The sequence below is a fragment of the Lepidochelys kempii genome, chromosome 1 (genome assembly GCF_965140265.1).
Source record: "Lepidochelys kempii isolate rLepKem1 chromosome 1, rLepKem1.hap2, whole genome shotgun sequence".
NCBI classification, from domain to species: Eukaryota; Metazoa; Chordata; order Testudines; family Cheloniidae; genus Lepidochelys; species Lepidochelys kempii.
In genome coordinates, this window is record NC_133256.1 from 121836630 (window position 1) to 121850809 (window position 14180).

General features: G+C 39.9%; 1 protein-coding gene across 3 annotated transcripts in view; it reads right to left on the bottom strand.

The window, feature by feature from the left end:
• Positions 1-14180, bottom strand: part of HERC2 (HECT and RLD domain containing E3 ubiquitin protein ligase 2) — a 331520-nt gene that overhangs the window by 69977 nt on the left and 247363 nt on the right. For all 3 annotated transcript variants that reach the window (XM_073353148.1, XM_073353158.1, XM_073353169.1), the window contains 9 exons: positions 10152-10260; positions 9743-9882; positions 5603-5793; positions 5163-5268; positions 4901-4992; positions 4084-4259; positions 3360-3471; positions 1252-1333; positions 928-1071 (listed from right to left, as the gene is read on the bottom strand). In XM_073353148.1, the coding sequence (XP_073209249.1) occupies positions 928-1071; positions 1252-1333; positions 3360-3471; positions 4084-4259; positions 4901-4992; positions 5163-5268; positions 5603-5793; positions 9743-9882; positions 10152-10260 (1152 nt within the window). The remainder of the gene's footprint in view (positions 1-927; positions 1072-1251; positions 1334-3359; positions 3472-4083; positions 4260-4900; positions 4993-5162; positions 5269-5602; positions 5794-9742; positions 9883-10151; positions 10261-14180) is intronic.

Consider the following 14180-nt stretch of genomic DNA (forward strand, 5'->3'; position numbering starts at 1 on the left):
ACTTCAGTATATTCAAAATCACTAATTTTCACATGGTCTACTGAGAAGGTGAAAAAACTTATAACTTTTTCAAAAAAAGTATCCAGGGTGAACATTCTCCCTCAGTGGAAACAAATCACTTAAGTTACTATTTTCAAAGTGACACAGTTAGCTAACTTTTTTAAAAAGGAAAACATTTCCACTGGATTGATGCAAAAATTACACTCTGAAAAATAAAGAAATTATTCTGAATTTAACTTTCAGAAAGATACCTCAAACTTTATAGGTCAAAAAAATTAAGAGACTAAATTCACTGATTTCTATGGCCAGAAGGGACCACCAGATCATCTAGTCCAGGGGTGGCCAACCTGTGGCTCCGGAGTCACATGCAGCTCTTCAGAAGTTAATATGCGGCTCCTTGCATAGGCACTGACTCCGGGGCTGGAGCTATAGATGCCAACTTTCCAATGTGCTGGGGAGTGCTCAGTGCTCAACCCCCTGCTCTGTTCCAGGCCCTGCCCCCACCCAACTCCACCCCCGAGCCTGCCATGCCCTCGCTCTTCCCCTGTCCCCACCAGAGCCTCCTGCGCACCACATAACAGCTGATCACGGTGGGTGGGAGGTGGGAGGTGTGGGGAGGCAGCCAGAGGCACTGATTGGTGGGGCTACCAGCAGGCAGGAGGTGCTGCACAGGGGCTGCTGACATATTAGTTTGGCTCTTTGGCAATGTACATTGGTAAATTCTGGCTCCTTCTCAGGCTCAGGTTGGCTGCCCCTGATCTAGTCTAACCTCCTTTACGCAGGCCATAGAATTTCACCCAGTACTCCTGTATTAAAGCCTCTATTCTATATCCTCTGCACTAGAGCCATACACAAGAATCTACTTTCACTTTTAAGCTTAAGTACATAATGTTTATGTTCCCATGGAGAAATGTGAGGAGTCAGTACCTGAGTGAACAGCCACTTTCTTCACTACATAATTACTGAGAGCTGTAATCTGTCGGGGAATAGGCACAGTTCCACTGGATAGGCCTAAACCAAGTCTTCCATTAGTGGCTTCTCCACAGGCATATACTTTGCCCTCTACAGTAACTAAAAGGAAAAAGGTTTTAAATTTCCATTAATAAAAAATTCACAAATGAGAATTTATTCCTACCTCTTCGAAAATAATTCTACTTTTTATTTTGGGGCCGGGAGGGATGGAGAGGGGGTGTGTGGGGGTGGGGGGTGGGGGGGGCTGAAATGCAGAAACCTTGCACATAGTTATCCTACCTGCAAAAAGGCTTTTGGATCCACCAGCTACCTGTACTACATTCAAGGCAGAAAGGGTTTCAGAGAATGAAGGAACCTTGATCTAGAGTGTTTGGAAAAAGAGAGAGAGAGAGATTATTGCATAAAATTAGATTCAAAAGTCTGTTACTTGTAAAAGGCAACCAGTTCTTTGTAGTAAAGTTCTAGTATGATAAACTGATTTATCTAATTTAATTAACCAGAGGTTAATAAAATTTTATTTATTAGCTTTTCAGTGACACTCACTACCCCATTATCTGGACACCTCACAGATAATCAATTAGTTAATTAACTGAAACAGATCAAGTGCTTAAAGCAAGGGATGAGTGTGTTATATAAAACAGAGATAAATAAGTAACCACTAAAAGGAAAAGGTGCAGTAGGATATACACTTTTTTTTTTAACTATAATTTTCTTGAGTAAACAAACCCTAGTCGGACTCGCAATAAATTAAACCCAAGCAAATTGGTTAAAATGTCAATCAGCACATCAAAAATCAACATATATGAGCACACTGGTAGAATTTATTTTCTCTAAAAAAGAAAAGGAGTACTTGTGGCACCTTAGAGACTAACCAATTTATTAGAGCATAAGCTTTCGTGAGCTACAGCTCACTTTAAATTACAGTTAATCCAAAGTAAAGTTCCATAACAATATTGATTAGATACAATCAGAAAAACAGTGACAAAGTAACCTATACTCCCCTTCATTACAATTAAGTCTTGTCAGGCTGACTTTATATAAACAAATGCTGACACTTTTTCAAGTGTTCATCATTAACATATCTCCAAGTTAGGAATATCTCCTTATTGCTAAAATAAATATTTATTTACTGATATGCAGCTAACAAAAATCTTGTGTTACTAAAAAGACTTCTCCATTACAATTAGTGAAAAAAATTTTTGAAGGATAATTGATAAAACATAGTGAAAGCTTGAGGGTTTGCATTTGGTTTTTGTTATGGCATCTTATTCTTACCAAAAAAAGAGATGCTGTTTACTTTTAAAAGGTTTCTGGCTTCTGAACCTTTAATGTTTATATATTTATTTTCCTACTAATTTTGCTCTTCTCTAGGGCTTGATCCAAAGCCCACCGAAGTCAAACAGAAGAATCACATTGACTTCAGTGGCAACTGGAATCAGGATCCAACTGGGAAAAAAATCATTTCTCCCCCAAATTATATTTCTATATTGACAAATTAATGTATCTGTGCACTGACATCAGTGTCAACTATAATATGAGTAACTCTGGGAAACGCATTTGTTATTTAACTTCTTGCTTTGGAATGGACAGAGACTATAATACTTTTGTGATTTTTACAATCCTATATGAAACTCTGCAAACAAACAAGTAGACCAATTTTTTTATTCTTATTTTAAAATAGGAGTGTTCTTTTTACTCAACTGAATTTTCAAAGTAATAACATCTTAAAATGATTAAATAGGTTACACATTTCTCATGCTAAACCATACTGCAGACTCTTCCCCCCACCCCACCCCCACCCTCCCCCGGCCCAAAAAAACCAAACAGGTATGTAAAGGGAGAACGTGAGTGCCAGGTTGAGAAGATGCACTTACTTGAAACTTCAACTCAAATAACTTTTCTCATTAAAATCTATTATACTAGTAAGGGTCAGGAAATCATTTTCTTTCTTTGGATCACTGAACCAGCACCACTGTAAAACTGAAAGTTTCCTGGTGTAGAAATAATTTGTACTGATCTACAAACTAAGCACCTCTGCAACAATCATTCCTACGGTACACAATTGCAAGTTATTGACTACTATGATCTTTCAGAGTTACAGGCATAATCTTCTACCCTTTGAAAGCTGGAGTTTCAAGTAAGAAGCTACCTACTTCAAGAAGGCAGCTCTAAAAATTGAACTGGAACTGAAAATGTAATTTTAAGATCCAATTTCTCAATCTGCCAGTGACAGACATTAGAATGCATTTTTTAGCCCTGGAAAGTCATTATGTCTAGTCCTGGAGGGGTTTGATAATGAACTTAAAAACTTTGAATTCAGCGTCTGGTTTATGTACTTCATCAGAGATTTTTGTTTTACACAAACACTTTTTCAACAAAGACGATACCTTGGAACCCTTTAGTCCTCCCAACTGATCTTTGTCATTCAGCCCCCAAACAAAAACTTTGGTTCTTATAGTAGCTGCTGATTCCAGCCCTGCCATCTTCTTCCTAACAAGACTGAGTACATTGAGAAGAAGAGAAGAATGTCAGTTCCAAAGCCTATATACTCTGACATTTGATAGGCCTTGACTTGTGTTTTATATTTTAACCACCTATTTTACATTTTGAAATGTAAATATCCTCTGTGAAATTAAGTTCAGTGTAGCTTCACAATTGTGATTTTCTGAGACCACTATGTTAACCTTTTACTTTATAGCTGTTATAAAAAGAAATGTTTTAATAATTTGCATAGTGAAAGTCCTTTAAAAGTGCAAGAGACCCACAGAACTTCAGGATTCTACACTGTATATTGGACATATTATACAGTTAAAGCCACTACTCATAAGGAGGAATTTTAGCTGCTTTTAACAAATCAAAGCATTTTTCAGCATGAGGCGGCAAAATAAAAAACTATGAAAAAATTGTTATCACTGTATACACACAGAAAAGACAAACGGCATACATAAACTAATGTCTTCATTATAAAACGTCTTGAAACTAAAGCCTGGGTGTTTTCCTTTCTCTAGTACACAATAAAATAATTCAGTCGTATGAGTTGCACAGCCAGTGCTCACGTTCTTCTAGTTTAAGGTTAAGATAATAAGTTTATTTTTTCCTCCAGTTCCCTACCTCCCAGTGTTTGCTTTATCATCATCCTCTTCCTCATTATCAGAAGCAAGGAAAGGGACTGCAGCCAAATCTTCATCCTCTGCCCGGATACGCCCCAGTATGCTGAGACCATGTATTTTGCAATCTATTCCAGAGCTTCTGCACTGCTTTATTGCAATCTCAATATACCTGTGATACTAAAGAAAAAGATGTAATTGCAATCTTTTGGGTCTATAAGTTCATGGAACATGGAGGATTTTAAGATTTTTGCATTGCTGAGTTCCATCCGTTTTAGAAGTTGATTCTGTAAGATAAATCAAAGGTCCTAGTTTTCTGCCCTATTTAGGTGGCAATTTAATTGATATGGATGTTCTCAGCATGCTGGAAGTTTGCTACTAGATTATTTCATTTCTGGGAATGATCTCACCTCCAATCTACCACTAAGTTTCTGCCCTTCTTCTTGCAGTACCTGGCCACAATCCAGATTTGTCTCCCTAGGTTCAGGAATAGCCACTCCGCTTCTGCCACCCAGCAGATGAGTACTTCCAACCACACCTTTGAAAAAAACCTGGTATTGTCTGCTTGGTTCCGAGACATTTGCTTTTAAACTGAAAACCTACAATTTCACTGGTGTTTACTCGTAAGACTAGTAATTGTACACATGGACAGTGATCATGCAAAAAAGCCAACCATGTGGTTAATTATAAGCACCAACATATGGGGGAAAAAATCAAATATAATAATGCAATAACCAAAGGTACACATGGACACTTCTTACAGCAAGATACATTTCCACTTTGACCATCTGAGAACTTCTCCTCAATCAGTATTCACTTACCTCTATACAATCATTAAGAAGAGGCACTGTGGTGTCTGCAGGGTTAATGTTGATTGTCTTTAGCTCTATAAGGTTATTTAAAGAATTCCCACCTGTAGAACATTGAAATAAACTGATTTTAAAGGCCAAGTACCAACATACTGAAATACCACTCCTATCTGAACACTTTACCAAGTTAAATAATCAATATTTGATCATTTAAAAAAAAAAAAAGTGTGTTTAAAAAAAACCCCACTTCTGAATACAGTTAAATTTCATGTACCTGAAACCACAACAAGAGAGGGCATGTAGCTGCTGTCTGCAGGATCAACTATCATCTTCAGTCTGTGAACAAGTACATCAGGGAAAATCTCTAAACGAATCCAGTGCTAGAAAATAAGTGGTCACACATTCAATGAAAATCCCCTTGACCACAAAATAAAAAATAGCTAACTTACTGTTATTTATCCACTATATTGCCATTCCTTTTTCTATAATTCACAAGAATTACAAACAACTGAGAAGAATAAATCTTAGCAAACTTAAAAATCAGTATATTTAGAGTGGAACACATACATCTAAATATAAACTTTAAATGAACTGTATTTGTAGCATTGAGATGACAGGTGGTGCATAAAAAACATTACAAGATGAACGACAACCTTGTTTTTTAAACTGTGTGCCAGAGTTGGCATAGCATTCAGAAGTATGGCTCATGCTTGCCTTTCCTTGTGAGCCAGAAGACTGCCAGCATTGTTCACTGCCATCAATCAAACGTGAAGCCTGATTCACAGAAGACGACACATTCAAATTCTTAACAATTCGTGACCAGTCATCCAGTAGCATTCCTCGCTGACTGCTATGATGTCTCTTCAGCTGTTTTCCAGAACGCCCACAAAATACTGGAGACTGACCTATTTAGTTCAGAAAGTTATACTATAAACCAGGTATTGTTAAAGAAAATTACATTTAATAAAAAAAAAAAATACTATGACAAGAGCGAACATTCAAATCAGGCTTCAAAATAAATGCATAGTTATCAGATAGACTATTTAGCCCCAAAAAGTATTTGGAAGTGAAGCATGAGGGTTTGGTCATGTTACTTCCATTATCAGGACACAACCTGAAGTGTAGTTCTTTTAAAAATGAATTTAAAATAGTTTCAAGCACTACACATATCCATGAGTCCTCATGCCCATTTTTGTGGTAGTCACTTTTTTCGATCTTCTCTGGTGTTGTATGTATTTTGTATGTATAACTTTCACAAAGTGAACCCAACTACAGTCCACTGAGGTGCGAACTTCACCAATGGGAGAAAGGATCTGAGAATCCCCTTCAAAATTCTGGTTGATGTACAGTGCATGAAGATTGTACAGTTATCCACTGGAGTATCAAAAGCACTGTCTGCTGCTAAATGAACTCTCAGGGAACTGAGCACACAATCCAAAGACTTATGGGTAAGTAGATACTCTAAGATAGCATTGATTCCGGTGGAGTCCAGAGACAATTGCTTTGATGAGCCCAAGCACAGACATGCTTCCATTTAGGTGAGTAACAGATTCTTGTACACTTCTACTTTGGTTAAGGATGAATTGCACCCTCCTAGAACACAAGCCTTCTATCTCCGATGCCCATCCAAATACCAGGCTCTCAGTTGCAGACGCCCTGGATTGGTGTGTGTGACCGTTAGAACGTCTGGCAACATGGGGATGTTCTCGCATGGTCACACTGAGAGCTTCAATAGATCCACAAATCAGAACTGTCTTGGCCAGTTGAGCACACACACAATGACTCTAGCTCTGTCTTGGAGGATCTTCCATACAACCAAAGGAATTGGAGGGAGGCACACCCCAAGCGCCCCTTCCATAACATCAGGAGGGTACCTCCCAAAGAGTCTTTGCCCAGGACTGCTGAGGATCAGTACTGAGGAAGTTTTCTGTTCACCTGTGAGGCAAGAAGGTCCCAGGCTGGCATTCCCCATTGAGCGAAGACATCATTGAGAACCAAACTGTGAATTACCCATTCGTGACTTGGGTAAAAATGTCTGCTCAGGTAGATTTTGTATCCCTGGTTAAGTATGCAGCTGATATGATTATGCGATGTTTGATCCACCAATTCCAGAGGATGACTGCCTCTATGCACACATAGAGAGATCTTGTTCTTTCTTGCTTGTTTATATTAATCACTATTGCCATATTGTCCAACATTATCTGAACTTGTTTGGATTGGATAAGTGGGAGGAAGGCATTGCAGGCCCCACACACTGCCCTGAGTTCTAGTAGGCTGATGTGCATTCTGGACTCCCAGAATCCAGATGCCTTGTGCCATATGATTGCCCTTGTGCACACCACAACCCAGTGGTAGGCACCAGTAAATGATGGTTGCCTCAGTTGTTGGTGTGAGGAAAGGAATCCCTACCCGAAACTTCTCCGGTTTTGTCCACCAGAGAAGAGAGCTTAATACCTTGGGCATAATTGTTACCTTGTCCTTTATGGTGCCCTTCTCTTGTGAGTAAACAGTGGGAAGCCAGACTTGTAGGCACTGTAGATGAAGTATGTGTCACATGTGTGCATGAAGCCATGTGGCCAAGAAGGGAAAGACAAGTTCCAATTCAGTCCTGTGTCTAATAGAGAGCTAGTGTACAAGAGTGCTCATGACCTGAAACCTTTCAAGAGGCAGATGTGCTCTTGCTGTAGTCAAGTCTAACGTCACCCCTATGAAGTTTATGCACCTTGTGAAGGACAATGTGGATTTTTCATAACTGTGGCAGACACTCAGGGTAGGTAAAAAACCGAGCAGAACATCAGTTGCTCTGTGGACCTCTGAGTCGCCTGTGAGAAGACAGTTGTCAAGGCATGGAAAGACTAAATCCTTCTCTTCTCATCCAAGCAGCCACCACTGAAAATCTTTTGTAAACACGCTTGGTGCTGTGGCCAGACTGGAGGGGAGAACTCTGAATTGGTCATGGTCAAAGAGGAAACTGAGGAACGTCCAGTAGGCTGGGATGGACATCTATAGGAAAAAAAGTGTCTCTTTCATGATGACACACAAAAGCCATGTGCCCTCCTCTAACGAGGGAATTACTGACACCACAGATATCACGCAGAATTTTACTTATTGGATAAACCTGTTTAAGTGAAGTAGATAGACAATTGATCTCCATCCTCCATTCCTCTTGGGGATTAAGGAGGAACAGAATCCCATGGTGTTGAATTGAAATCTTTCTTATGTCTCCCATGAGGAGCAGGAAGTTCACCTCCTGTTGTAAAATCTCCTTCTGACAGTGGTCTCTGAAGAGGAACCGAAAAGGGGTTTATCGGCAGGAGTTACAACCCTGGATAAACTCTAATTAGTTTATTAGTCTGTGGTTAGGGCCTTCCAGTTTTTGGCAAATTGGGTAAGACTTCCACCAAACATCTGAACAGAGGAATGAAAAGGCATCAATAAAGGGACATGGGTCTTGACAGTCCCATCAAAAAAAAAAACTTCACCTCTGGGCTTAGAGTATGAAGTGGCGGTGGATGTTGCAGAGGCTGGGTTCCTGGGTCTATATAACCTCTGTGTCTTGCATGGTGGCTCCTGAGGACATTGATGATATAGGCACTGAGGTAGCACCTAAAGACTCCACTCAGGCCTCTGTGAGATGGTAGTGGTTTTGCGGCAGCTTCCACTTATCCCTTCTGAAGAATAGTGTACCATCTCCATCCACACAAAGGATACATAGATGCTGATCCCCTCTATATTATGGTTCTGTATTAGCTCCCATCACCATAGTAACCAACTGCTTCTTCATAGAGGTACTTTGAAGAACTGAGGTCACCTTCTCTCAACTGGTTCCCCATAAAGGAACTAGTTCAGGGAAGTCAGATCCCTCTGGGGGCCTTGTCTTTTAATGAGCTACCCATCCTTTCACGTCCATTGGACATTAGTGATTATCAACAAAAAATCTGCTTTAGCCACCTCCACATTCACACTAGGCCTGGAAATGTGAAGGAGGGAAAAATCATATGTCATTAAACATTAAGGTCTGGCTGACCTGAGAATCTGCAACACTTCAGAAACAGGTGGGAGGAAGGAGAAAGGCAAAGTCAAACAGTATGAGATCAGACTGAATCTGGGAGAAGGGGAGAGAAGAAAAAATCTAAAAAGAAAAGAACTCATTGTAGATCCCAGTAGTAATATTAATCAGGAACAGAGAAGCTCAGAAGTGCTCTGTGTGCCTATTCCTGCTTCAGAAGCAAAATATTTTAGTGGATTACCAGCAGATTGGTCCCTTGGAAGGGGTGTCCCTGCTTCTCAGACCACTGAATAGTCTCCAGACCATGCAGAGGAATAACCTCCACCCATTTTCAAGGTCAAAATCTTGTTCTAGAGCAATTAAGGGCTAAGCTGGCATGCTCCTTTTGAAGAGGAACTGCAAAAAAACCTAGGTGCACTATCTTCATCTGATGGCATGAAGGAGCTATAGACATGTTTGAATTGGCAGTGAAGTCATTATTTCATTTTATTCCCACTCTAGTTGCAAACTCAATTCTGACATAACACGGAGTAACTGTCACTTGACACTACTTTAAATATCATTTAACACACACAAATATGAGCCATTTAAAATGTTTTTACTCAAGATCCTATCAAAATTAATCATGCAGAATTACCCACAGAAAAGCTTAAAGGGGCATTCTGATTCATTCAGTATAAAACTGCAACATAAGGTCCTAATTTGTACCAAACAATTCATTTCCTAGTAAGCTAGTTACAATGTTAAACTTCTTAATGTAATAAAATTAAGCCTAAAAACATGATTTCAAGAGGTACTTAATGCATTTTAAATTAATGTCACCCATTTCTAGTTTTGAAATATACCTGGTTCATTTATTCTGCCAAAAGTATGCCGGGTGTTATGCTTTCTGGTTTTGAAACAGGTTTCACAAAAGTCAAAGTCATCACAGTTTCTACATTTGAACCTAGGCCCATTGATAGGAAACATCTGACAGCCATCACACCTGATTTTAACAAAGAGACAATTAATATGGTCGATCTGAAAAAATTATAAGATATAATATATTGTTACATAGATTCTCATGGCACAGAATTTATTGTAACAGCATTCATGAATGAAGACATTTCTTTTTTCCTTCCCTCCACCGCCCCTTCAGCTCGTGGACAAAACTGAACACAGTTTTCTATTATACTTATCTAAGAAATTTCAGTTATGATACTAAAGTTACATGCCAAGTGGCTCAAGAAATGACAGAAATGAAAACTAACTTACGTGACCCCTGGATGAATGCTGGGGACCAATTCCATTTCTGACAGTAAACCAGTCCAGTGAGATTGCTGAGGGAAGTCTACGATGACATCTTTTCCATTGGCACTAAAAGCTGTGACAAAGCATGCAGACAGATAATTTTGTGAAAATAGCTAAAAAATTAATTAGAAATGGCTACAGTCTACTCGCCAAAATAGCTTTTTATAAGCGATTCCTTCTAGGAGGTTAGGATTTATTTCAGAATGCATCTTTATTCCAATGGAATCATCTGTCTAGTCACAGCAATCAAAAATAAAAATTTAAATGTTTTGTCAGCTTTTACTTATTTAACATTTACACTGTGGTCTAGCTTTGTTCCTTCACGACATTATTTGAAACAATATTTGTGTTACCTATTTTTCCTAATGGACACATTAACTTGAAAAGTTTAGAAATTTTATGAGCCTCTCAAAGAATATCAAAAAGACTAACACGGCTGCTACTCTGAAACCTGTCAAAGAATATCAGGAAAGACAAACGACACGACTATGCTTGGAAGGATTAAATTTATATCAGTAAAAATCAGTAAATGTCAATTTTACTGTATACATACAAACCAGCAAAAAAAATTATTTCCATCAATAATCAAATATACTGATAGGCAAAGAAAGAAAAATGCTTGAGAACTTAAGAGTTTGATTTAAGGATATTTACTTTGTATATTTTGACGTGATGTTGACAATTTGTGTTTTAATGGTTATAAAACTAACATTTTGAATCTCAAAAATCTATTCTCATTAAATATTTGTCTGACCTCCTCAAAATTTCCCGCAACTAAAAACTTGATAAAAATAGAAAAAAATGCTTAAATTTATAAAAAAACTTTGCCACAACTGTGAAAAATTTAAAAATAGATAAAATCAAAAAATTTCTTTAAAACATTGATAGCCATTGAAATTATATTAAAAAAACACCAACAAATTCTGTCAAGCCACTATTATGACATTAGTTATATCTTATCCCTTCACATAATCCAACCCTCCTATCTGTTGACTCTCTATCATGTTGTCATCCACTTCTACAGGCAGAAGTTAGAGAAGATCTAGCTCCTATTTTCAACTTTTCCCATAATGAGAAGTCCTGCTTAAAGAGAAAAAATATTTCTGATTCAGTATTAAGGAAGTTGTACAGATGTTTCTAAATAACTCAAGAATCAGCTGTGACAATATGAGGAATCTATCTATCTACATACAACTTATAAATTCTGGTTGATGTTATGAAATTGTTGTACCATGGAATATGCCTACGTGGATATGGAACCTGCCAATTGCTGACAGGGGCTGAAGGACACCTCTGCTAGACCAGGGACAGTAGTTGGTCATTAAACTTTAAATGGTTGCCTATTCAGGTGAAAATGTCTTAGGAACAATGGGTTGGCCGAAGTTGGGAGAAGGTAGTTCCTCCAACTCCAAATGCAGGGAGGAGAGTGGAAAATCACAAGCAGCAGAAAAAAGAAAGTAGTTGTTGATAGGGGGACAAACTCAAAGGACTCAAACAAAGGAAACTTTGGGAATGAGACAGGGGCATGCTTCTGTAACAGTGAAGTCATGCTTCTGTAACAATGAAGTGCTGTTTACCTGTGAGGACCAGCCAAGGTCAGAGAAAGCTAGTCGATGTATGGAGGAAGAGAGACTCCATGGATTCTGAAGAAATGCCATGAGCTGCAGGAGAAGGACTCCAGACACCCCAGAGGGCTCTGCCCAAGCCCAAAGAAATGGAAGTTACTTTACCTGGAACTGGAGGTTCTTTGAGATGCATGGCCCCTATTTGTATTCCATTTGTAGGTACACATGCGCACCATGTGCCCGAATCTAGAATTTTCTGCAATTAGCATCAGTTGTCCTGCATGCGCGTCATAGTTCTCCTCGTGCTCCCAACCAAAGGCATAAAGGGCAGTGTGTGCCAATGACTCTCCAGTTTTGCGTATTTACCACAGTTCAAACAATCTGCAGCGGAGGGTTGGTAGTGGAATACAGATCGGGACCACACGTCTTGAAGAAACTCCAGTTACAGGTGAGTAACTTGCCCTCTAGTGGAATGAGCCCTCAACCTACTCCTGGGGGAATTCTGTGCCACTGCGCATGCAGAATTTGCAAAGAAATTAATGTTTTTGCACAGAATTTCCTTTTCCCCCCACAGAAATGGACTGAAGAATTGCTGGCTGCCACTAAGGGCTGCTGGACCCGGCAGAACCCAGCTCGCAAGTAGAAGACACTGCTGGGAGGAAGGGGAGGAGGAGCTGCAGAGTTCCCGGCAAGCGCAGTTCTCAGCACGCCCTGAAGGTGGCATGCAGGAGTCTTCGTACAAGCCTGGGACCTAGCATCAGGCACTCTCTCCCTCTGGATCCTTGAGCTCTGAGGGGGAAAGCAGCTAGGGTCTCAGGTGGAGGGAGTGTGAGCATCTGGGCTGGGTGAGGCAGCAGCTGGGATCTGGGAGGGAGGCGGTGTGAGTATCTGGGCTAGGGGGCTCCCCGCAGCTGGGCTCTGATGGTTGGGGGGTAGAGAACGGGTGCGAGTGTCTGGCCTAGAGGGTGCCCTGCAGCTGGGCTCTGGGGCAAAAGGTTTAGATGTCTGGCCCCCCTGCTGGGCTCTGGGGGGAAGGAATAGAGAAATGGGTTGTCATAGGGGTTTCCTTAACTTTCTATTCATGGAAGAATTTTTTTTGTCTCTGTATGTTCACAGACATTGTTGCTGACAGGTATTTTGAAATAAGTTACCAAAGTAATTGAAACTGGCGTGACAAATTTTATTTTATGTTATTTTGACAAATAAAATATGCAGAATTTTTAATTTTTTGGTGTAGAATTCCCCCAGGAGTACCTCAACCCCTCCGGAGGGGGAATACAAGCTAGTTGATAATAGAGTAATACAACCCGAGACCCATTCTGAAGTCTCTGCATCAGTACAGCTTAACCCCTTGATCGCTCTACTATGGACACAAATAGTTTAGGTGTTTTCCTAGCATTCTTTGTTCTTTGTAGATAAAAGGCCAAAGTCCTTCGGACGTCCAGAGAATGCAGCCATCTCTCTTCAGCTGAGGCATGTGGGTTTGGCAAAAATACTGCTAAGTGGATTACCTGACTGATATGAAACAAACTACTTTATGAATCAATTTAGAGTAGAGTCATAATGAGAACTTCTCTTCATAGAAGGTAGTATATGGTGAGTCAGCTATGAGTGCTTCCAGCTCACTGACTCTACTGGCTGACATTACAGCTATTAGAAAGGCCACCTTCACAAACAGATATGTCATAGAGTATGTGATTAGAGGGAAGTTTAGTGAGAAACGACAGACCAAAACTGAGGTCCCAGTCAGATGCGAACTTCAAAGGTGGAAAGCATCTGAGAATGCCCCTCAGAAACCTAGTTGTGTCAGAATGAGTAAACGTCGTATCCACTGGAGAATGGAAATCCACTAAACACACACGCAGAGAACTGATCTCAAAATCTGAAATGAAATCAAAATCTGATCATGAAATCTTAAGACTTAAGAGGTAAGTATGTACTCTAAGTTAGCAGAGCAACAAGTTGCATTGCTGAGCTCAAGAGAAGAAACACTTCCATTTTGCTGAGTAACAGCTTCTCGTACAGTCTTTTCTGCTTTAGTTAATAATAGACTGCACTGTTTTGGAACATGAGCACTCTATTTCTGATGCCCATCCAAATACCAGGCTATCAGTTGCAGTGGCCTCAATTGGGATGCCTGAAACTGCCCCTATGCTGTGTTAGATGGTACGGCAATACGGGGTGTTCATGGGTGGTTGAACTGAAACTTTTAGCAGAACCGTAAACCAGAAAGGTCTTGGCCAGTTGGGTGCAATCATGATGACTGGAGCTCTGTCCTGGCAGATCTTCAGTAGAACTTGTGGCATCAATGGAATGAGAGGGAAGATATACCCCAGAGACCCTTCCATGACATGAGCATCAAATTATGACTCTCCCATTCATGATTTGCAGAAGAATGTCTGCTAAGGAGTTTTGCACCTCTGATAAA